Source organism: Argentina silus, assembly GCF_951799395.1.
Source record: "Argentina silus genome assembly, chromosome: 4".
In the NCBI taxonomy this organism is placed as follows: domain Eukaryota; kingdom Metazoa; phylum Chordata; class Actinopteri; order Argentiniformes; family Argentinidae; genus Argentina; species Argentina silus.
The window spans coordinates 14,475,873-14,500,009 of NC_139658.1; the positions used below are offsets into that span (position 1 = coordinate 14,475,873).

Here is a 24,137-nt window from a genome sequence, read left to right on the forward strand (position 1 = left end):
CTGAATCCAGTAGAACACCTTTGGGATGTGGTAGAACGGGAGATTCATAGCTTGAAAGTGCACCTGAAAAATCTGCAGGAATTGCGTGATGTCATCATGGACCATAATCTCACAGGAATGTTTCATTTACATTTATGGCATTTAGCAGACGCCTTTATCCAAAACGACTTAAAACAATACATTTGTTTAAGTAAGTGAATCATCTATCCAACAGTCATCATCAGACATGTTTCCAACATCTTGTGGAAGTGCCACGAAGAATTGAGGCTGTTTCGAGAGCAAAGGGAGGTATTACCCAGTATTTGTATAGTGTTCCTAATAAAGTGTTCGGTGAGTGTACATACCTCTATGTATATCTATGATTTGAATCTGTACACCAAATGAGCCCCTGGAGTAAGTAATGGATTCTCCCTCGAAGCATGCAATGAGATTGTAAAAGTCAGGACAAAACAGTTCCTCCATAACAAATGGGTTTCATGAGTGACGGGCAGTGGGAGAACCCACAGGGTAAATTAATTTAACTTTCACCACTGGTGACAGATATGATAAAAACAAAGGTAATAGTACACCACCAAATCTATTTGTGCAAAATTTCACAATAAGTGTTTACAGGAGTCACACTGCAGAACAATCCAGAGGTTAAAGGGATTAGTAACCAGACCACCATAATGTTTTCACATTTTTTAATCACTGATATTACAGGGCCAAGATTATTTCTCTTTGTTTACTTTGATGAGTACCAAATAGCAAGTGCTGATTGAAGACAACCTCAATTAGCATTACAACAACAACATACAAAATGACCGTGGAGTAGCAACAGTCATCTTTTAGAAGACCTCTTTAAACCACCTCTTTGACCCCTCTCACCCCCACCTCCCCACATCCTTATTTTACTGCAGGGATGCAGTCTGGCAAAGGGACAGGACTCAAGTTGCTGTGCAGTGTAGCATTCACGCCAAGTGTATGTAAATGTATACATATGAGATAAGCTCCAATACCCATGAGAATACAGTGCTGCATTGCCCGATGTGTCCGATTCGGTAGATTTGTTTTTCAAGATAGCCTACCTGTGGTTAGATTTAATATTCTAGACATGTCTGTTAAGCCTCCAGGTGTACTTCTTAGGCATTACCACCAAAGGAAAAATACATAGGCTATTGCCAAATTAATCATTACCAACCCTAACCCCTAACCTCAAGAGATTCAGTTTGTAGGAGGCGAGATTGTTTGAGATTTTATCAACTTGTTGAACTCTTGACAACTTTTTTTGTAAAGGATGCAGGGGACTTGCTGACTGGATTTGCATCGTGCACTACTTGACAGTAGTGTTAGATCCAACTGCGGTGAACTACATCTGTCGCTTTAAGTGAACGTCATTTTTCTAGGACTCTTTGCTAAAGCAGGAAGCAAACTGTTAGCTAAACAGCAGAGACGAGTCTGATATATTCAAGATGCTCGCTGACAATGAATTCGTAAATCTACGAAATAGATTCAAGAGGGATGCTGAACTTCTCATGCAAGAAGTTTCAGCTGTTGAGAGCGACGAAAAGAGTAAGTTTACGGTCGATATAGAGGTGCCCCCGAGTATTAGCTGCCTAGTACGAACAACAAACTTGCCTTCTCTACTCTGTAGTTAGCTAGCCAGCTTAGAGTTGTTGCTAGCTAGCACACAGATACATCTACATCTATTTTACAACAAGTTCTCAACATATTAGCTAGTCAGTAATACGTTGCTTGTTAATGTCTGCATCGTTGCTTATCTATCCTTACAACAAAGACAATCCAGCTATACTGGGACCATGTTGGTGAAGGTTTTGAATAGCTAAGAACGAGCCACAAACTAGTGTTTGCAAGTTCAGTCCCATTCTGTCTACTTTCTATTGCAACTGGCACATAACAATAATACAGCTCACAATGAGTCATCATAAAGGAGGTTTAGTTGGCAGATCATCATCTGACAGAGCACGATTGTCTTATCTAGTGGCTCCAACTGGGCAGTGCGCCACTAATTCTTGATTGTTTTGACTAGCCTGTGTGCAAGTGCTGTGTCAGCACTGGTCGCAACATGATAGTTGCAAAACTATACTTTTGCACTGCACCCACGATTCAGCCCAATGCTCCTGTAAACTGATATGCATTGGATAAAACAGCGAACCCAACATTGACTGGATGGACCAGGTTATTGTTTTACGCTGATTCCATCAGTGATGGCATGTTGCAGCATCATACATTTTATAGATTTCCCCCTAATTTTGTTAATAAATTCTACCTACCCTTTTAGTGGAATGGCTGCACCAGTGGACATTTGACATTTGACCAGTATATGACAGCTGCATTCAGGTACTGGAGACCTAATTTCAAATAGAGAAGATTGGAGCTCCCCTGGCCCCTAAGGGCACAGAGTTCACTGTGAACTCTGCTGAGGACAGACCTTGTAGTTCGTCCACTTCACCAGCCAACCGCTGTCTCTGATACTTTTAATCAACTGCTAAATTATAGAGATTAATAGCTTTCCAAAAAGTAAGATTATCGCTCAAAGGGCCATATCTGTTTCATCCTAAAAGCTCTTAAACCTAGAAGGTGGGGATTGAGATGCATTCTATTAGGGTAGATAAATCTCATATTCCGTTATAAATTCAATCCCATTTTGTAACCTTTTTGTGTGCTCTTGTCTGGCATTTGTAGTGACCGGTTCTTTGGTGAACTGAAGTGGCATTCAGGGTAGCACAGTGAGGCCTGTTACGCTGTATCATCCCAAAGAATACTGTCTGAAATGTAAAAGTCAATAGCAACTTTAATCATGAAAAAACATCTAAATTACTATTAACTGTTGATGATGATGATGATGTGTTGGAAATACGCCTATATATATATATATATATATATATATATATATATATATATATATATGTATATATATATGTATATATATATATATGTATATGTCTCTACAGTCCTGACTTGTTCTCTGCTTTTACTGTTTTAAACTCCTCATTTTGTCACATTGTCTTTTTATTATTTTTATGAAATGTGATCTATAAATAAAGTTTTCATTATATAGCGCCTTTAGTGTGAGGGCATCATCAGTTTCCAATTAAACAATTTTTTACTTGATATAAACATACAATATAGTAATACAATGCATTACCACTGACCAATAGATCATGCATTTAATCATGGCTTGACAATGACACTCACCTGCTGGCCGGCTCTGGTGTACAAGCCTTCCGGCAGAGTGAATCCTCCAAGCCAGTGGCCCGAGTCCAGTAAAACCATTAAGAAATATTATGAAAATGAAAATTATGAAGCAGCTGCAAGAGGTCACGTTTTGATTGGCTAACTGACTAACTTGATCTTTTCAATAATAACGAAAAGGGGGAGGTGGTTGTTGTTCTAGAAACATCACTTGCTCAAAGCCAATCAACTTAGCTAATGTTTGTAGCAAGCTATGTTTTTGAAAATGGACATGGCTGAAGTGGTTTTATTTTTCCTGGAATTATAATTTGGTTGTTGCAACACTACCCACGTGGGGATCAGTGAAAATGATTGGCTGTTCCGTTTTGAGCTGCCGATTGACTGGTTGGGTGTGTGGCAAGCACATTACAGGTCTCCGCCCCTCTGTAGCAATTTTCTGCCTCGAATGTCCCCAGGCTTTCCGAACAAGTTGAGAAGAAAGAGACAAGGTTATTCTTGGCCTATATGAATGCTAATAATCAGATAAATACCATAACTTTTTGGATCTCTGGGAAGTAATTAATCGGACTCGCCCAACACAGTTTCATCCCAATATCATGTCAAATCGTGTGAAAATTCTGGGAGCCAGCAACTCCAAAAGCAGCTGGTTGTTGGTCAGTGTAAGAGCAGTTCAGCAACATCTGTTTTAAGTTGCTAGATATCGCTTGTAGGATTACCTACTTTGATAAATTGTATGTTAAAATTGCTGTACACCCTTTGCTTCCCTGTGTAATGATATTATTGGATCAGTAATTTCCTCCTCCGGGCCAGTAATTTTAACTTGGTACTGACCGGGTGGGACAGTGACTAATTTAGTTGATTGTCAAACCCACTATCCATCCCTGCAGGTCAAGAGGAGAAAGATACAAAGCCTCTCCCTCGTATTAATCGACACTCCGTCTTCTGGATTGTGGCGTCTGTTGGATTGACATACTACATGGACTTCCTCAGAGTCATCATGGAGAGTGATGATATTAAAAGGTATTGTGGTGGTATTTAGAAACCTTTTTTTTTTTTTTTTTTTTTTTTTAAACTCACAGTGGGTCTTCTAAGGTCAGGAATATGAATTAGGCTTGTGACCAAAGAAGAGCTTGGTCAATTTCATTGTGCTTGTTCCTTGTTGTGAAAAGAATTCCAGGATATTGATCTCATTTTAATCATTGTTGTTTATGAAGACTCAGCATTCTCCATTTAAAAACGCATTTGTGAAGACTGCATAGTTCATACACTGAACATTCTAAACGAGGTGGCTCACTAACATTGTGTTGTTACATGCCAGTTGTCATGCATGGTTTGTTTGAACTTGTTTTCCAGTTGGTGGTTCAATGTTGGTGTGGTACTGCTTGGAATATGCCTATCGTTGGCCACCTTCTGCATTGGGTACTTGGAATGGTTCAAGGGCATACAGCACTACGACCAAGAGTACCCTGCTATTGCCCCCATCACAACAGCAGCCTTCATTGCAGCGTCATGCAGGTATAAGTCCTTACGAGTGTCTGGCGATATAGTTTATCCTTCCATCTTACTATGCTTGAGTGTCAGAGACCAACAGCATATACAGTATATGTACAGTACAGTATATTCGAAATGTTACACTTTTAAATTGGTAATGTCATGCCATTATGAACCAATCACTTACAAAGTCATTGATGACATCTACGTACAGTGCCTTTGGAAAGTATTCAGACCCCTTCACTTTTTCCACTTTTTGTTGTTATAGACTAAATTTAAAATTGGTTAAATTAAAAGAATTTGACATCAATCCACACACAATGCCCCAGAATGACAAAGCGATTTTTTTTTGTGAAATTTCAGTAAATTTATTAAAATTGAAATACAGAAATACCTTGTGCATAAGTATTCAGACCCTTTGCTATGACGCACTTAAAATGAGCTAAAATGCAAAAATGTCATCAACAAATCACTCAATAAGTTGAATTGAGTTCATCTTAATGCAAGGATAATAGTTCATGTAATTTTGGAATTAATATCTTTGTTTTTATAGGGTCTCTGATTTGCATTTTGCATTTGCAGATTTAAGACTAGACATTGACAGCTCTTATTTCTGCCTGCAAATGATGTGACAGAACACACCTGACTAACCAGAAACACCAGTCAACCATATTGTCCCAATACTTTTGATAACCATAACCAATGAAATAGGGAAAGTGTTGTCATTCATAAATGGTGAAACCAATGTGTCAATATATCTTTGATTTCAAATCCAAACTGTCGGAGTTTAGAGTCAAAAGAATAGAACATGCTTTACTGTCCCAATACTTACTGGGGGCACTGTATAAGCATGTCAGAATCTGCCATCTAACACATATAACCCTCTCCACATTACATTTTACTCCACTGGAGAAGGTAATTATTGGTCTCACTCAGCATTTTGTTCTCCCCCCAGTTTTAACATAGCACTGTGGCCTGTGTGGTCATTCCTCACCCCCGTCATCCTTTTCACCCAGTTCATGGGAGTGGTGATGCTCATATCGATGCTTGGATGAAAAGTAAAAGGTAAGACACAAATACAGTACAGATGGATTTAAAGGTCAAGTGTGTAGTTTTTATCTTCAACCCTTTAATGCCCAATGTTGCATATAGGCAACAATATCTTTAAACACCAGGTAAAATGTCTGCGACATTCACAAAGGAAAGTGCTGTCTTGAACAAGAGATCCTATATAAAATAAAATACTTGTCAATTGTTGTAACTACACCAGCGTAAGTTCTAAGTTCCTTAAAATTGAGGAAAGTCTGTAAATACTGAAATTCTGCTCCTCTAAGAGTCTTGTACGTGGTCAAAAGGGTACATTTTTCTAAGAAAAATATGATTTCTTTTCCAAGGTATAGTCACTTGAAATGTAAATGTGTATACGCAACATCGGCGTTAATGACTGTAATCACACTTTCATGCTTTACATAGGCTTTCATTTACGGTATTTTTTTCTAGTCCTTTTTGTATGTGTAATCTACGTGCACTTAAATCTTGGAATGTATTGATTTGACAGATCTTGTAGACAATCCTTGCAGAAGGGAGGGAATCTGATTTAGTTTGTTGAGAGCAAATTCCCTGTAGAGATTAGCTTAACATGCAAGATAGTAGGTTCTCTCTGGATTTGTTTACCATAGTTTCTGATGCTTTCCTTTGAGCACTCTTTTTGGAACAGAACATCCAGTTAATTGGAGATCTAACTAAAGTTAGCTCGCTTACTCATTAATCCCACTTTCTTGAATAACCCCCTGACCTTTACATACCTATTTTATGTTTTGTTTGTTTACAAGGATATACACGTTTGCCGCTATTGGAAAACATAGCACATGTATCATGTGGCCAGAGAGGCAGCAACGCAAAACTACATGCTTCACCTTTAACATGTGTAATAATAATAATAATAATAATAATAATAATGTAGAAGGTACACTACAGAAGTTTAATAGCTATTTGTTTACCCAAAATGTTTGCTGTGTTGAGTGTATGGTTATCATACTCCTATAATCTTATATCCGTATAATAAACGTATTGCCTCATCAAACCACATCCTTTGTTTTGGACTTTAAACATGAGCAAAATAACATTATGCTCATGGGCATTGGGTGGTGGGCTCCTTTTTGACCAGCGAGTTGTGGCATAATCGTATAACCGTGCATCTGGGCCTTGACTGTGATTTTCTTTTTTTTCCTTTTTTTTTAAACAACTGTCATAACTGTTTAAATACATACATTTTTTTTTCTTTTTTTTATTGATAATTCAAGTAAATATATATAGATATCAATAGCAGTAGGGTAAGTGGTTTTACATAGATGGAATGTCACTATCTTTCAAACTGTCTCCATCTCCTCCTCCCTCAAAATGCGCTTCCTTCTGATTCTTCACACCCTACGGCGGTTTGCGTGACAATTAATCGTTACCAAAATGTCATGATCGTCACAGTCCTATTCTGCGCATTATTTCGAACTATTTCTCTAACTATTTCTTTCGCCGTAGACTGAAGACCCATCTCTTTCGGTCCTACTTAAGATGACTGTTGTATAGTTGATTCAGTTACTTAGACAGATGTACTTATTGTAAGTCGCTTTGTATAAAAGCGTCAGCTAAATGATTTAAATGTAAATATTTAGGGGACCTAATTGGCTCAAGAGTACCCCCAGAGGCAAAATCCTCCATAATGAAACTTTAAGGTTCTCCCTCAATGTTATTGAAGACTCAAATATACAACAATGAGCCTGGCCCATTTTCAAATTGTGAAGCTTTGCTCTTCCGATTATTGTGTAATTTAAGGCCCTATCAGCAGTTGTGAACTGGCTAGCCCACCATTCTGAATATGCAACGTGGAAAACATGGCATTGCGCTTAGTAGAAGTAACCCGGGAGACAGTTTATCATCACAACAACCCAGAAAAGTTGGGAGATGCGTAAACAACAAGTGGTGCAGATTCTGAACTAAGTGTTTAAAGTGTTTCTTTAACTGTCTGTTACTTTTACAAGCCACAACACCACACATTTCAGGTTGTAAACAAAGTGGTGGGCCATCCAATTCACATCTGCATAAAGGAACCAACATCATACCTGAATTCTTTTTGTTTCTTTTACAGCACCACCCTCCAACAGTCTTCACTTCATGATGTTCTTGCTTTGTGTTGTTAAAATAATGTCAACATTCAGGAGTTGTTTTTTTACTAAGAGCATTCACCATTTATATTTGCACAACTACCAAAGCTTTTTAGATCTGTTAATTTATTTGTAACATTTGAGTCTCAGCCTTATTTACAGCAAGCTGAACTTTGTAAAGAAACTGCTGTAAAATGTCTTATCAAACTTTTTTTTAAATAAACATTGTTTCGAAATAAAACCATGTTTTGTAGCTCATGTCAAAACCTTTTTTCTTCTGTGTCCTGAAAAACTCATTTGTAAAGAAAAAAGTAGAAATTGTCACTATCATTGCAACTGACAACAGATTTTAATGCTTAAATTGCTTTTTAACTGGGGTGTCTTGGTTCCAGAGAAAACACTGCATATCTAGCTGATACCTAATTATAAGTAGGCTAGACAGACTTCAGAGGTGTAAGGACAACTCACAACTCTACCTAGAAACGAAAAATAAATGTTGGCTAGATATTATGCTTAGGAATGGTTCACCTAAATTCTAAATTACCCAATTTTATGGCAAGTAATACTTGAGCCTGAGTTGACAAGCATGGCTTCATTATCACTGTCACAGGCTACAAAACAATAGGATTGGGTTCCTGTATGGGAAATGATAAATGACTTGACATTTGGTTATCATTTTAAAAAATAAGGCCTTTTATAACCAGGTGTGGAGCTGAAAATGTGTCCTTGGCACTGGAATTTAATTGAATCAGTATTAGTTATTCGTCAGGATATTATAGGATCAAGTTGTGAGTTGTCATGTGTGACCTGTCTCAGAAGCTAAATGCATCCTTTTTGGGCATGAGCATGAGTGTGCTGTTGGCTGCTTGTTTTGGGGATGATTGGAAAGATTGCAGTAAGGCACATGGACTTATTAGTCTTCGATAAACATAAAAGCACTGCACTGTAAAGGGTGGTGAAAACTGCCCAACGCATCACCGGTTCCTCACTCCCTTCCATTGAGGCTGTCCAGGGCAAACGATGCTTGCGTAAGGCACGCAGCATCGTCAAGGTCACTTCTCACCCCAACCATAGACTGTTCACCCCACTCCCCTCCGGGAGGCGCTACAGGTCTCTCCGCACCCAAACCAGCAGGTTCAGAGGAAGCTTCTTCCCTGCGGCTGTCACCCTACTGAACTCCAACTCTGCACCTAGGTGACAACCTACCAACCCCTGCACCCCCCCCCCCCCCCCCCCCCGGACAATTGCACTACTCTACCCTACAGTATTCCTATAACTGTACATACTGTATCCTCACTTGTACACACTGCTCTTACTACATACCATTGCTCTTCTGTACATATCTGTCTATACTGTTCATAATCTGTCTATACTGTTCATAATGCACATATCCTTATATTTTTCTTTTAATACTACTGTTAATACACTGCACATATCTGTACATACTGTACATACCTGTTTATACTGTTCAAACGGCATTCCATATTTATTCTGCTATTTACTCTAATGTTACTATTAATACATGCTTATACTGCATTGCCTATAGAGCTCATATGCTGCTTACACGGTTCAAGACCTGCCTACCACCCACACTGGACCCCTTTCAATTCGCCTACCGGCAGAACAGGAGTACAGAGGATGCCATTTCAACGGCACTTCACTCCGCCCTGTCCCACCTCGACAAGACTAACTCTTATGTGAGAATGCTGTTTATTGACTTCAGCTCAGCATTCAACACCATCATCCCCTCCAAACTGATCTCCAAACTCAGGCAACTGGGCATCAACCCCTCCCTCTGCAACTGGATTCTAGACTTCCTGACCAACAGGCCGCAGTCTGTTAGGCTTCACAACCACACCTCCTCAACCCTCACCCTGAACACCGGCGTTCCACAAGGCTGTGTGCTGAGCCCCCTCCTTTACTCCCTCTTCACCTACGACTGCACACCTGTACATGGCTCAAACACCATTGTTAAGTTTGCAGACGACACAACGGTGATCGGTCTCATCAGCAACAACGATGAGTCGGCCTACAGGGAGGAGGTCCAGCACCTAACAGTGTGGTGCAACGACAATAACCTGGCTCTCAACACCAAGAAGACCAAAGAACTCATTGTGGACTTCAGGAAGTCTAAAGCTGGCGCACACACCCCCATCCTCATCAACGGGACTGAGGTGGAGCGAGTCACCAGCTTCAAGTTTCTGGGTGTCCACATCTCTGAGGACCTCTCCTGGACCCTCAACACCTCCACCCTGATAAAGAAGGCTCACCAGCGTCTCTTCTTCCTGAGGAGACTAAAGAAGGTCCATCTATCTCCTCAGATCCTGGTGAACTTCTACCGCTGCACCATCGAGAGTATCCTTACCAACTGTGTCACAGTATGGTATGGCAACTGCTCGGCATCGGACAGGAAAGCACTGCAGAGGGTGGTGAAAACTGCCCAACGCATCACCGGTTCCTCACTCCCCTCCATCGAGGCTGTCCAGGGCAAACGATGCTTGCGTAAGGCACGCAGCATCGTCAAGGACATCTCTCACCCCAACCATAGACTTTTCACCCCACTCCCCTCCGGGAGGCGCTACAGGTCTCTCCGCACCCGAACCAGTAGGTTCAGAGGCAGCTTCTTCCCTGCGGCTGTCACCCTGCTGAACACGAACACTACACCTACCTGACAACCTACTACCCCCGCAACCCCCCCCCCCCCCCCCCCCACCCGGACAATTGCACTATTGCACTATTACTCCCCTCCCCTGCTCTTACTCTTACTCAATACCACTGCTCTTCTGTACATACCTGTCCATACTGTTCATACTGTTCATAATGCACATATCCTATATTTTCTTTAATACTACTGCACATACTGTAGATACTTGTTTATACTGTTTATACGGCATTCCATATTTATATTTATTCTGCATCTACCTCATGTTACTGTTAATACATATATACTGCTAGACTGCATTACCTATACAGCTCATATGCTGCTACACTGCTCATACTGTAACTATTTATTCTGCTATAATGCTACTGCTACTCACATACTGCTATACTGCTATATATACTGCTTATACTATACTATATTATACTGCACTACTACTGATCATATATGCACTACCTGTAAATACTGTTCATTGCACTTTCTGCTATTTTGCACTTCTGGTTAGACGCTAACTGCATTTCGTTGTCTCTGTACTTGTACTCTGCACAATGACAATAAAGTTGAATCTAATCTAATCTAATCTAATCATACTGCATTCTATTTATTCTGCTTATAATGCTACTGCTAATTCATATACTGCTTACACTGCACTACTTATACTATACTGCACTACTATACTGCGCATATACTGCACTACCTGTATATACTGTTCACACTGCACTTTTCTGCTTTTTTGCACTTCTGGTTAGACGCTAACTGCATTTCGTTGTCTCTGTACTTGTACTCTGCACAATGACAATAAAGTTGAATCTAATCTAATCTAACTGTAAACACGATTGATCCTATACCATTGGCAGAAGAATGTAAGCCACTCCGCCGTTTTTATCAAATGGGGAAACCTGTCTGTTTTACCTGGCTGTTACATAAGCACAGGAAACAAAACACGGCCGCCAAAGAAAATAGGCAAATATCCGCTTCCAACCTAATCAAAACGAAACATGGCCTACAAACAATCAGTTTGATGGAATTAAGTCTTTGCCAACTGATGGGTGCATTGTGTTTCTTAATTTAACAGACACATTGTATTGAGAGCATTGATTAAGTGATAAACGATTAGATGGCCCATTCATGCATGGCGTTGATGATGATGACGACCTCACATGAAGAGTGCATGTGAGTTTATTTGTCGATTCTGCTTGACAGAGTACTGATTATGTATGCAGCGTATTGTGTATTGATATAGCCTGTAACCCGCCCCCCCAAGAGCGAGTCTATTGATCATTCATTGATCATTCAGGACTCATTAACGGCACTGTTAGTTGTTTCTTCTCAATGCACTCTCTCTGCCAGTGTGTCATGCCCAAACAGGCAGTATGCCTATATGTTAATTGTAAAGGCTAGCGCAGCAGTGGTGACATACACAGTGTAAAAAATGCCTTTGGCGTCTGCTGCGTAAAATGTGGAATAAACTCAAATTCAACCGGGGCAGGGGTTGTCCAGTCAGGTTTTCACAGGCGTCCTGAGAGACAGCACTGAAATATAATGGGGCCCATTGTTAAGCCTTTACCTGTATCACTTTCAATAATTGCATTTCACTTTGTAATTTACCACATGTTCATATTGCTATCGGCCATGAATGAATGCGATACATTTGTTTGAAATTAAATAGATAAGAAAAGAAATCGAATTGATTGGCCACAACAGGTTATTTGTAGTTATTACGCCCTCACATCACCCTCATTTTCCATCGTACAAAATCTCCCCCTTCTCCACTTCTTGTGTTGAGTTCCAACTATTGTTATATTGATTTCACTTTTGGCCATAGCACACTAGATGTTGCCAAAGACGATTTCATTACAAGCAACGTTTTCGCGCTGGGGGAGGGGGGGGGAAGAATCTCATTAAAGATGAGTCCTAGTTCAACAAAGTCATTTACAAAAAGACCCATTGTAGATTTGCCCATTGAAATTTGATTCGTTTTTTTTTCACTGTTGAAAAGCTTAGTTCTTGATAAGGCAAGTGGAAGTAATGGACTGCGAACTATTGTAATGGGGCGCATTTGGACAGTTGATCAAGACAGTCTAGGCTAATACCCACCTCCACACCCGTGAAACCCCGCCTAAGTGCTTAGATATCCTGCTTTTTATACTAAGTATGCCACTGGATAACCACTCAAAACGGATTTCACAGCGACTTGGATAGAGCGCAATGCTAGTTGGCAACTGCCATAGAAACGAGGATCCGCGGACCAAACCTCTTAGTTTTTGGGGATTAAGTTATTCCATGATCAATGTTTTTTTCTGTAGATTGAGTGAATGTCCACTCATTTAACAAAAACGTATGGCAGGTCCAGGACAACGGTCTGGGGTCACCAATGGCTGAAACTCAATCTATTCAACTTCAGTGACTCAGCAAGCGGCTATATAGGAGGCGATATAAAGACATTTCTGCTAAATGGTACAAGATGACAATAGGATCTGTCAAATACACCATGGTAGAGAAGCAGAAAATGTATGAGAACATCGAACCTGCTATTGGATTTTATTAACATGTAGTTGGCACAGTATCTATCCATCTGCGTTCCTTGTTGCAACAGGTTACGCACTTGGCCTTCCCCAAATGCACTTGTAGCTCACGGTGTAGACGTTGCTCTTCTTTCGGACTCGAATGTTACAGATTTCGGCGCCATGGTCGAGCACGGTGGCCTGGATATTATGTGTTTGAATAAGTATTGTCACAGTTCCTCCTCGTCTTCCACCTCTGAGCGAGAAAAGAAAATATTCACCAAATTGAAAGTCAGTTTGACTGAGGACTATCCACAGAAGAACGCAGAGATTCTGAGCGGCCAGTATGGGACTAATTTGCTTTTGATCGGCGTATCGTTGATGCTGGCCATTGCGCACCATGGCGCATCTGTGAAGGAAGATCACCTGTTGTCGTTTCTCACGACCCTCATGATCCTCCAGCTGCTGTGGATGATGTGGTACATCGTGAGGAGGGACAGGCAGAACAACGTACAGGCAGAGAAAGATGTGCACGCTACTACCTGTTGGATAAGAGGTGAGGCTGGTCTCCAAAATATGTGTCTTTAGGGTGTAACAATTGTGTGGTGTATTTTTTTTTTTTTTATCACGAGTCGGTTAGCAGATACGAATAATTATCTTGACCAATGGTGGAATGATTCTTAGTTTCTGAACAAAGTGATAAAGCGCATCAATGCATTTATAGACATAGTTTGCCTTTGCTGCTTATTTCGTTTGAATGCATCCCCATTATAACGAATGTTTCATTGATAGGTGGATTAACCCTTCTGGCGCTCCTCTCCTTGATCATGGACGCCTTCCGTGTCGGGTATTATGTGGGTTATCAGTCGTGCGTGTCGGCTGTTGTGGGGGTATATCCTATCATCCACGCCACTCATACTATAGCACAGGTAAGGTCCACAACTACCAATCTTCCTGAATACTAGATGGTATAAACTGTCCTGATAAAACCAATTTTGACTGTTTAAAAAGCTTGGTTTTGGCAGGACAATGTCCTTTTTTCTCAGGCAAAAAAGAGAGTTGTCTCAACAACAGGATCCTGTCATTATCCATGTTATAAGAGTATAATGTAGCACAGGCAGAGGTAATCGTGGAGTTAAAACGTTGGTTTTATGTGGAGCTCCCTATTCTGACAATTGTTTTTGCAGTTCAATCAAAAGCCATAATCTGAGACCAAGTTATTGTTTTTGTAGGCCTAATTAAATTAATGTCATGGCCTATCTGAGTTGTCATGCAATACATGCCTGATTTTGACATTTCTTTTAGGTGCATTTCCTTTGGTTTCACATCAAGGACGTCATCAAGACATTTGAGACTTTTGAAAGGTATTGTAAAATAGAATACATTTTGACATAGGTTAGATACACACCTGCTTCAACCATGCCTCTTACTCAAACTGAATCTACACATCAACACATCTAGTTTATTTACTATTGCATAATATTTATCCACTTATGAATACTGTGACAACCAATGTCCAAACGTATGATTTCCCTCAGATTTGGTGTCATCCATGCTGTCTTCACCAACCTCCTCCTGTGGTGCAACGGAGTGATGTCGGAGGCCGAGCACTTCCTCAACAACCACAAGAGAAGGCTCTCTGCCCTGGGCTACGTGAACCTCACCATAGGTAAGGGGACAGGGGTCGATTGCCGGCTTGTACCAAGGAGAAAAAAGACAATGGTCCACTTGAGAGCTCACTTCGTTGTATGAAAGAGAGGGGGGGTGCGAGGCAGGGGTTGGGGGGGTGGGGGGGTAAGGTAGGCAGCCCGGCAGGTCTTGTTTGTGTCGAATGCCTCTCTCTGGTTTCACGAGACACGCACGGTCGCTAGCATCCCCCCACCCTTCTCACCCTCAAACTCGACCTCAGACGGCTTTGTCTCGGCCCGGGTGCTCCCAAGGGCGCTGCAATTACAGTAACTGATACATCTTAAGCCAGGCAGGGGGGGCTCGGTCGGTCCCCTCATATCCGGCCGGCTGTGAGGCTGGCTGCACCGCTGTTGTTCCCTTTTTAATTAAAGGGAGCAGGACCATAGTGGTGCCCTTTCTGAGGAGAGGGGTGGAGGGGTGCTTGATGTATTTTTTTATGCACTCTAGAGGGTAGCACTGAAGTATAAAAGTACAAAAGAAGCATTATTTTGAGGAGTGTCTAAAATTATGACAATATGTGTACTGTTATGTATTTAGGTGTTGAGAAGGTCAGTGTATCAAAGTGTATCAAACACAAATGAGACTCATTGTAAAAGACTGGAGGAGTATCTAATGTTGACCAATACAAGTAGAGCCTATAGAGAAAGGGTAATGTTGACCAGTACAAGTAGAGCCTATAGAGAAAGGGTAATGTTGACCAGTACAAGTAGAGCCTATAGAGAAAGGGTAGTGTTGTGCAGGTTGTTCTGCAGGGAAAAGGAATTGTCTAAATTTGTTCTGAAACACAGAAACCAGAGAGGCTGTGTTGAAACAAATGTAGTCTTATTGACATAAAAAAAAGATTGGTACTCAAAATTCCCCTTGCTCATGCCTCCCTCTAAAGTGCTTTGTTTCTCTCTCTAAAGTGCAATCTCTGGGGCAAAGAAATTATTCATTCTGTCACAGTGAAATATAAGACACAAAGATAGACAAGGATATGTAACTGGCCTTCTGCACAGACTATGACATACTGTAACCTTGGTTGTCCTATGAAAGTATGGTAATCTATAGACTATAGGGACTGGATGGTGAGTCATTATGAAATTATGTTAAGTTGGCTTGTGCCCCATGTATGATATAATGACTGAAAATGATAAAATAAGACTTTTATATGACATGGGTTGTTTTGATTTGTTTTACAGTGGATTTGGAGCCTCACTGCAACTGTACCACTAGTGCCTGTTCCATGTTCTCAAGCAGCCTCTACTATCTCTACCCCTTCAACATCGAGTACCACATTTTCGTCTCAGCCATGCTCTTTGTCATGTGGAAGAACATCGGACGCACCATCGACCTCCAGTACAACCGTAAAAGGCTGGCTACGAGGACCCAAGGGCTGGTGGTAGGCCCCATCCTGGGCCTGGTGGCCCTGGCCAGCACTATCGGCATCCTGGTCGTCTACATCATCCATGTGGAAGAGTCGCTGGACACGCGGGAGTCGGCCATCTCCATGTTCTACTGCTACGGCATCGTCATGCTGGTGTCCATGTGCTCAGCTGGGGCCATTGGCCTGCTCATCTACCGTGCTGAGCGCATGCCTATGGACACCGCCAAGAACCCCTCGCGGCAGCTGGACACAGAGCTCCTGTTCGGCTCCTCTGTGGGCTCCTGGCTTATGTCCTGGTGCAGCGTGGTGGCGGTGGCGGCCTCCCAGAGCAGCCCGCGCTACCTCTGGACCTGCCTGCTGTACTCCCTGCTCATCGTCCTGGAGAAGTACATCCAGAACCTCTTCATCATCGAATCCCTCTACCGCCAGAGGGAGGACGGGGAGAGGGAGGACCCTGAGGTGCCCGCTGCCACCCCCGAGATCTTCTCCGTCACATCCTCTCTGGCGCCACCCTACAACGGCATCATCAACCGGGCGTACGAGAACCCAGACAAAGGCTGCGTCACCTTGGAAAATGTGCAGGAGGAGAACGGACAGGTCTACGGGTGTCCACGCAAACATTCGGAGGTGCCTCTGCACGTAGGGACAAATGTGGCGGAGCCCCCAAGCAAGAAGAGGCAGATCCTCAAGAACATTGCAGTCTTCCTCTTCATGTGCAACATCTCAGTAAGCTTTCTTATTTGTTTACCATTTACGGATGTATTTATTACAGTGTGTCATGCGTTCAGTATGATAGGTATTTTTATTACCTATCCAAATATATATACAAAATAAAGGTTGTCAGATGTTTTCAGACCCTATGGTCTGATGTTGAGATGAGTTGGAAATTGGTGATGGAGTCAACTCTCTGTTTAACTGAAGTGCAAGTTTATACAAGTTTATATTTTTGAGGGTGTGTCGCTTTAAGCTATTACATTTTCCCTGACTTGACCATATGACCTTATTTGGTCTTCCTTCCTTCAGCTCTGGATCCTCCCCGCCTTCGGCTGCCGACCTCAGTACGACAACGGGCTGGAGCAGGAGATCTTCGGCTTCACCATATGGACCACAGTTCTCAATTTTGCCGTTCCCATGAACCTCTTCTACCGCATGCACGCCGTGGCCTCCCTCTTTGAAGTGTTCCGGAGGGTGTGATGGGGGTTGGCGGGGGGGGGGGGGGGGGACTGGGGACTGACAAGGCAAGACAACATGCACAAGAACACTTGTCACCAAGGGCTCTGAAGAGTCATCTTACCACGCAGGTCAACCATTGAGGAGGAGGCTCTTGTCATACTCAGACTTCTAAGTAAATCTTGGAAGGAAAATACTGATTCTTCAGTTTAGTCTGAGATAGTCACAAGGTCTTCATAAGCATTATATGGCACCCTTACAACTTTTGAATTTAGGTTGATCATGATAACAAATATTTGGGTTTGTCTTCATTGAATGTTCCACCTAAGCATCATTTAAGCAAAGTGTTTCGTTAGATGTATACTGTATGCATGTGAGGTTTGGTTCCAAGCATTTTATCTTTTAAAAGGTATATATGTAAACCGGGCATGCTTACATATTGTACTGTACAAGCAAAGATTGACCCCTTAATGCTTGGACCTCATCATGCCACATCATGTTTTCTGCAATACTCAACACATCATAGGCAGCCAAGAAATCTCTTGGCCTTGATTATTTAATGCAATGTAAGAATTGTACTGTATTTTTTAGATATTAAGTGCAACTGCCTTTAAACGTTCTTCTCGCCTATTTTGTATGCATTCTCAAATGTACGTACTGTCATGGATGATGTTCTCGTTTATTGGAATACACAGGAAACTCAAAACACTGCTCTGTGGAACACTTGAACTACTAGGCTTGGGTCCTACAGTAGATGTAGCATAGGGCAGCACTATATTTTGAATGCTCTTAAGTGTAACACTGGACTATAGTTCTCAGAGTCTCTCAAACGTATCATCACAATGTCTTTCCGAAATATGTGATATTGTTATTATTCTGTGCCTTTATTTGTGACATTTACATTAAGTCAGAAGAGAAGTTGCTGTTAATGTTGTTAAAGGGATGTTCCACTTTTTCAAAACGTTTTATTCCTGGTTTTACATTTATCTTAGTTTTTATCTCACCCAGACAGTATTTATGTACTGTACCTATTTTGCTATTGTAGCCTCTGTGTGTTTTGTTACCATTTTTTTGTCACCATTCATTCAGAAAATGTCAAAACCGCTTCAGAATTTGATGCAGACGACGGTGGAGATGTTGCTTGAGCAGAAGCACCAGTTGTGTACCGTAATACTCACAATACTTTAACAAGTACCTAAATAGAATACCAAACACATATGTAATTATTTGATTTTGTCCAGCTTTTCTGTAGCTATTTAGTGGAAGTAGCTCATCGTTTTCAGAAGGGAATACTCCAATTGTTTTGTACATATTTCTAGAATAAATTAGGCCTGATGGCTATACAAAGATGACACAATATGGGTTTGTAAAATACTTACATACATTTTCTTGAGCATCATTCTTCTATAACATGCTTGTCCTAGGATGTAACAAAAGCTCCCGAAAACTGGATTTGAGAATCCTTTGGTGATTGTCAACCAAAGGATTCTCAACTCAATGAACTTTTGTCAAGGAACCTTTCCTGACCTTGTGACCAGACCAGGAAAAACACCTGGCACTAGTTCAAATAGAACTAATTAATGACTTGAACCAACATTTTTTATTGACTACTCCTTGAAAAGTGTGCATTGACAATCACCATAACCTGTGACGTTGTTGATTGATTTAATGATGAAATACTGAAATGTAGTTCTACTGTATGAAGTGTTTAAACAACATATTTAGGGCTGTAGTGGACTATCAGAAAACTTTGAGTTCTCAATCTGGTGCTATCTACTGTACATGTTTTCAGTTGTATGTGCCAACCTGTGGTCAATGCTTATTTTGTGGGCAATTGTTGGTTAACCTGCACCATCTACTATCATCTGTGTACATATTTGCATGTAGAATAAAGCCACTGTACATACAGGCACTGTTACAAGATTGTGAAATTGAAATGAATGGAAATGAAAGGAAGTTCTATAAAAAAAAAATGTCTTCATATTTACAGTGATGGCATGAAGGCTTATTTTTTTTGTCAAATTAAATAAATCACATTCAACTTGGATTTAAAACACTGCACCTGCCCCAACTCCTTGTGGGTCTCTCTCTTTTATATTTGAATGTTGGTGAGACCTTCAGATCAAAGGAGCCATCATTATAACAATATGTATGCTCAAAGTAGCTCAATACTCACATGGCAGAAACAATGGGCCTCATTAAGCAGCATTTTCTTAAATGTCTCTTATATTTTATCTTCATTTTCTGTGAAGAGAAAAATAAGAGAAGTCAACTCCAGATGCACCAAACGTTCTTAACCATCCAAATCTGCTGTTACCCAGGTGTGCTGATGATCCCACTTGATCATGATGAATCATGATGATGAATCCCACTTGATCATACATTGGAGGCGCGTGGCCGATTGTTTGTTATTAGCATAAGTAACGCCCCCTAAACACTATATAAGGGCAGGTGTGGAGGCACGGGATTTGACCGGCGTGTGTTTCGCTTAAATTGAGGCTCCAGAGTATTGCACAAATCTAAAAGCAGTGCTATTGGCAATCTGAAACGGCTCAGCAGCCATTCAACAAATAGATCTGTGCGATCTCTAAAAACGTGCTCTCTGCCTAAGGCCTGGATGGCAAATGCATCTAAGAGCAGTAAGTAGTAAGCCATTCAGAAGCTGAACGCAAGCAATATCAAGGGTTTTTATAGTCTTAATTGGGATCAATGGACCAATAGTATTTCTTTAGCCCACGAATTTAATAATCAAATCATTACAATTACTCTAAAACATATAATAATCTAAATTTGATTATATGATATTCATGCGTTTTTTTATGTTGCTCAAATTTAAAACGTATGTTTCCTTGCGTTGGACAAACAATTGAAAACGAGAGGTTTTTTTCTTATCTTGGTAAGAGTGCTCTCGACCACTCGTAAAATGTTCTCTTACCTAAGCAAAAATAAGAAAACATTGGTGAATCACAGAATCAATCAATTCAACATCAATGGGTACTAACAAAATAACAACAAATCGTGGATACGAACAAAAATAAGAGGAAATTTGTTCCTATATCGCTTCCTGCATGAGGCCCATTGTTTCTCTACTGGTGCCATCCTAGTGCCATCCTAGTGAAATCCTAGTGCCATCCTAGTGACATCTTAGTGACATCCTCGTGACATCCTAGTGCCATCCTCGTGACATTTAAGGAAGCTTGTTGCAACATTGTGTCTTCATAGAACTCAGTCTCCGTTCATTCTGCCTGTTCTGTATCCATATACTGGTAAACCAACATCCTAAATAGTGCAATAGTTGTTAGACAATCCCAATACTGGTAAACCAACAGCCTGGACAGTGCAATAGTAGACAATCGCCACTTGATGGCGCCAAATATTTAATTTCGTCGGGCCCCTTTTGGTGCGTCCACTTCCATCTAGTGCATTCCTAAAGTTGTTGCACAATTCTGAGCTCGATATGTTATATTCAACTCTGCAATAAAGACCACCACATTGCTAACTGTTAAACCTGTCACTTATTTGTATCTATGTCTCAATTTTAATCGTATACCCATTGATTGAAGGACTAATGCAACATATAATTATGAACATTCCCTAATCTTAATTTGAATGTTTAGATGATGCGCATTTGAGCTACCACTGATCTCAAACTGTCGTGCAATATGTGAGAGTAATACACAAAATGTATAACTTAGACTACTGCTATTTGAAAAAAAATGCATAGAATTGGTTTCTAACGTATAACTACTGTGAGGGAGATCCTCCTGTTTGAATTTGTCATTTCAGGATTCATCATTTTTAGGCTATATCGCAACTGGTGGTTTCCAGTATGCAGATAAAGCAAGGTATAATTACAGAACATTTTAAAGTCAGCCAATGAGATGGAAAGATCACCATAGACACGAAATAGTCCACCGATTTAATTATTTGTCTTATTTTGACTTGACATTTTGGTTTTCCTCGACATAATTCGGCATAGGACGTTAGGAGATTGTTTTGATCCGGCGTCAAAACGATTTGACAGGCATGTAGACACATCTAAAAATAAGGATGACGTTTCAAAGCCGGAAACTGTTGAAGCAGGAGAGAAGCCCAGACTGCAGAGGCAGATGTTGCAACACATGGAACTACTGCGACTCGTCCTGTACGTCGGGTGCGAATGTGACTCACCTATGCACAACATGGTACTGCTTTTACTCCAAACGCGTTGTGCATGCCATAATACACATTTGGCATTCATTCTGCGATTATCTGCATATATATTGCACAAAACAACAAACAACTTCCATCTTCTTCTGGTAGCATACCATTCAAACCATCAGTAGAGAAGGCTAAATTCTCATTGTTGCTCTCATGCTGAGTTCCCCTGAGCAAATGTTCAGCACCATGGACAGCTGCGTGTCTGCCGCCTCAGTATGATGGACGCTCTTCCCCCCCTTCAAACCACAATGTTTCATTAATTTTTCATTAGATTAATAAAGATGCACACTCAAATCAACATTAACATATTGATACATTTAATATTATAATATTAGTAACTAATATTGTATTAAATATTTGTATATTTAACATTTGGCTCAATTGGGAAGAACTGCAGCATTGCGGTAGCGCAAGTAGGCCTACCTTTGCAATTGAGGGATCTGTCATTGTGAGAATATAGGTAAAATTAAGGAATGTAACGGATGTGTTTAGTCAATTTATTTAATATGAGTGGACTAGTTATTAACAGCATGGGTCCCACTGTCCTGATGGTGTGTGTGTATGAGTGTGTGTGTGTGTGTGGGGGGGGGGGGGGGTGTTTGCGTGTGTGCGTGTGTGTGTGTGTGTGCGGCTCAGGGGACTCCCTCCCCTCTCAAAGCGCTCAGGAACTCAAAATAGCTCCGACCAACAGAATCAGTGCGGCTGCTTTCCTCTGGCGAGGCAGGTCAGACGACACGCGAGGTAACAACATGCAGTCGCCGACGTGCGATGCGCTTCACTCCTTCGGCGCACCGAACACCCGGTTCGGCTCAGCCGTAACGCAGCACATCTCTCCCAAACTAACGAAACGATCTCCAACCACTTGTTTCTATTTCTCATTCTAAGTAGGATGGCAGTTGAGGGAACAATTGAACTAGGTGAGTTGATGATGACTGCGCCCTACAACGCACATGGAGCAATGTACTGCTTGTTCACTTAAGGAGGCACATGGAGACCCCCGCGAAATACCTCTCCTCGGTGCAGGAGAGCCACTCCGTCCCGTTACCTCTCGGAGAGATAATGTGGAACGTGACCGAAACGGAGGCAACATCAGACGGTGGGAAGGAATGGATCATTCGGACAGTGACCGGTTGCCTGCTCTCTCTGCTGATCCTATGGACATTGCTGGGAAACATTCTGGTGTGCACCGCTGTGCTCCGATTTAGGCACCTGCGAAGTAAAGTGACCAACATTTTCATCGTTTCTTTGGCCGTGTCGGATTTATTCGTCGCGGTTCTGGTGATGCCGTGGAAAGCAGTGGCCGAGGTCGCGGGATATTGGCCGTTTGGCACTTTTTGTAATGTCTGGGTGGCTTTTGACATCATGTGTTCAACCGCGTCCATCCTCAACTTGTGTATTATCAGCGTGGATAGATACTGGGCCATATCAAGTCCGTTTCGGTACGAGAGAAAAATGACCCAACGAGTTGCCTTTGTTATGATAAGCGTCACTTGGACGTTGTCTGTACTCATTTCATTCATCCCGGTCCAACTCAACTGGCACAAAGCCAGCGACGACCAAACAGTTGGAATGCAGAACGCCTCCAGAAGTGAAACGGTCGAGGAAAACTGTGACTCTAGCCTCAACAGAGAATATGCAATATCTTCATCTTTAATAAGCTTCTACATCCCCGTAGCGATTATGATTGTGACCTACACACGAATCTACCGGATTGCTCAAATTCAGATCAGAAGGATCGCGTCTCTAGAGCGCGCGGCGGAGCACGCGACGAGTTGCAGGACCAACAGACTCGAGTGCCAACACCACAATACCTTGAAAACGTCCTTCAAAAGGGAAACCAAAGTTTTAAAAACTCTGTCCATCATTATGGGTGTCTTTGTGTGTTGCTGGTTACCTTTCTTTATTTTGAACTGCATAGTACCGTTCTGCGACAAACCTCCGACTGACCAAAACGTAAGTCTCCCGTGCGTCAGTGAGACAACCTTTGATGTTTTTGTGTGGTTTGGCTGGACTAATTCGTCCCTGAACCCCATCATTTACGCATTTAACGCGGAGTTTAGAAAAGCATTTGCCAGCCTTCTGGGCTGTCGTAGTTTCTGCTCGAACACACCAGTTGAAACTGTGAATATTAGCAACGAGTTGGTCTCCTATAACCAAGACACCCTCATCCACAAAGAAATCGTTAACGCCTACGTCAATATGATCCCTAACGTGGTGGAATGCATTGACCACGAGGATACGTTTGACAGGATATCTCAGTTTTCTCACAATAACGAAAATGCAACCGACTCTGTATGTGACTTGGACGACTGTGAGGCAGATATCAGCCTCGACCGAATGACACCGTTCACCCCCAATGGTTTACATTGAATCACCTCGTGCGTAAAAGGATGTATTACTTCAAAACAGATATTTGAGATGTGATGTTGTTGTTCCATGCTGAAAAGTGACGTAAATTGATGTCTAATTACATAAGAGAAGTCTATGTTATTTATTTGTTCTAAGGTTATGGCTTCTTTCTATATATTCGGAGCAGATGTATTGGAACCAATTGCTCTTACAATGACTTGACTCAATGCGCTGTATCCATGTTCATATCCATCCACTTGGGACGTGCTTAGGGTAATTGTAGGTCTACCTAAAATTCAGACACATGAATAACCGCTTGCTGCTTATAATGTTCATGCTGAGAATATCCAGTGCCC

The 24,137-nt window shown here is 41.4% G+C and overlaps 3 protein-coding genes across 3 annotated transcripts; all 3 read left to right on the forward strand.

Annotated features, from left to right (window-relative positions):
- Window positions 1-1,412: 1,412 nt before the first annotated feature.
- Window positions 1,413-8,096, forward strand: tmem128 (transmembrane protein 128). Its single transcript, XM_083667592.1, has 5 exons — window positions 1,413-1,551; window positions 4,083-4,215; window positions 4,549-4,710; window positions 5,642-5,751; window positions 7,829-8,096. Exons 1-4 carry the CDS (start codon window positions 1,452-1,454, stop codon window positions 5,739-5,741), a joined length of 495 nt encoding a protein of 164 aa, XP_083523718.1. The 5' UTR covers window positions 1,413-1,451; the 3' UTR covers window positions 5,742-5,751; window positions 7,829-8,096.
- Window positions 8,097-13,184: 5,088 nt separating this feature from the next.
- otop1 (otopetrin 1) lies at window positions 13,185-17,256 on the forward strand (the record flags this gene model as incomplete). Its single annotated transcript, XM_083669166.1, has 6 exons — window positions 13,185-13,563; window positions 13,800-13,936; window positions 14,313-14,371; window positions 14,546-14,676; window positions 15,878-16,788; window positions 17,086-17,256. The coding sequence occupies exons 1-6, from the start codon at window positions 13,191-13,193 to the stop codon at window positions 17,254-17,256; spliced, it is 1,782 nt and encodes a 593-aa protein (XP_083525292.1). The 5' UTR covers window positions 13,185-13,190.
- A 5,135-nt stretch (window positions 17,257-22,391) lies between these two features.
- On the forward strand, window positions 22,392-23,802 carry drd5a (dopamine receptor D5a; the record flags this gene model as incomplete). Its single annotated transcript, XM_083667735.1, has 1 exon — window positions 22,392-23,802. The coding sequence occupies exon 1, from the start codon at window positions 22,420-22,422 to the stop codon at window positions 23,800-23,802; it is 1,383 nt and encodes a 460-aa protein (XP_083523861.1). The 5' UTR covers window positions 22,392-22,419.
- Between the last annotated feature and the right edge of the window lie 335 nt (window positions 23,803-24,137).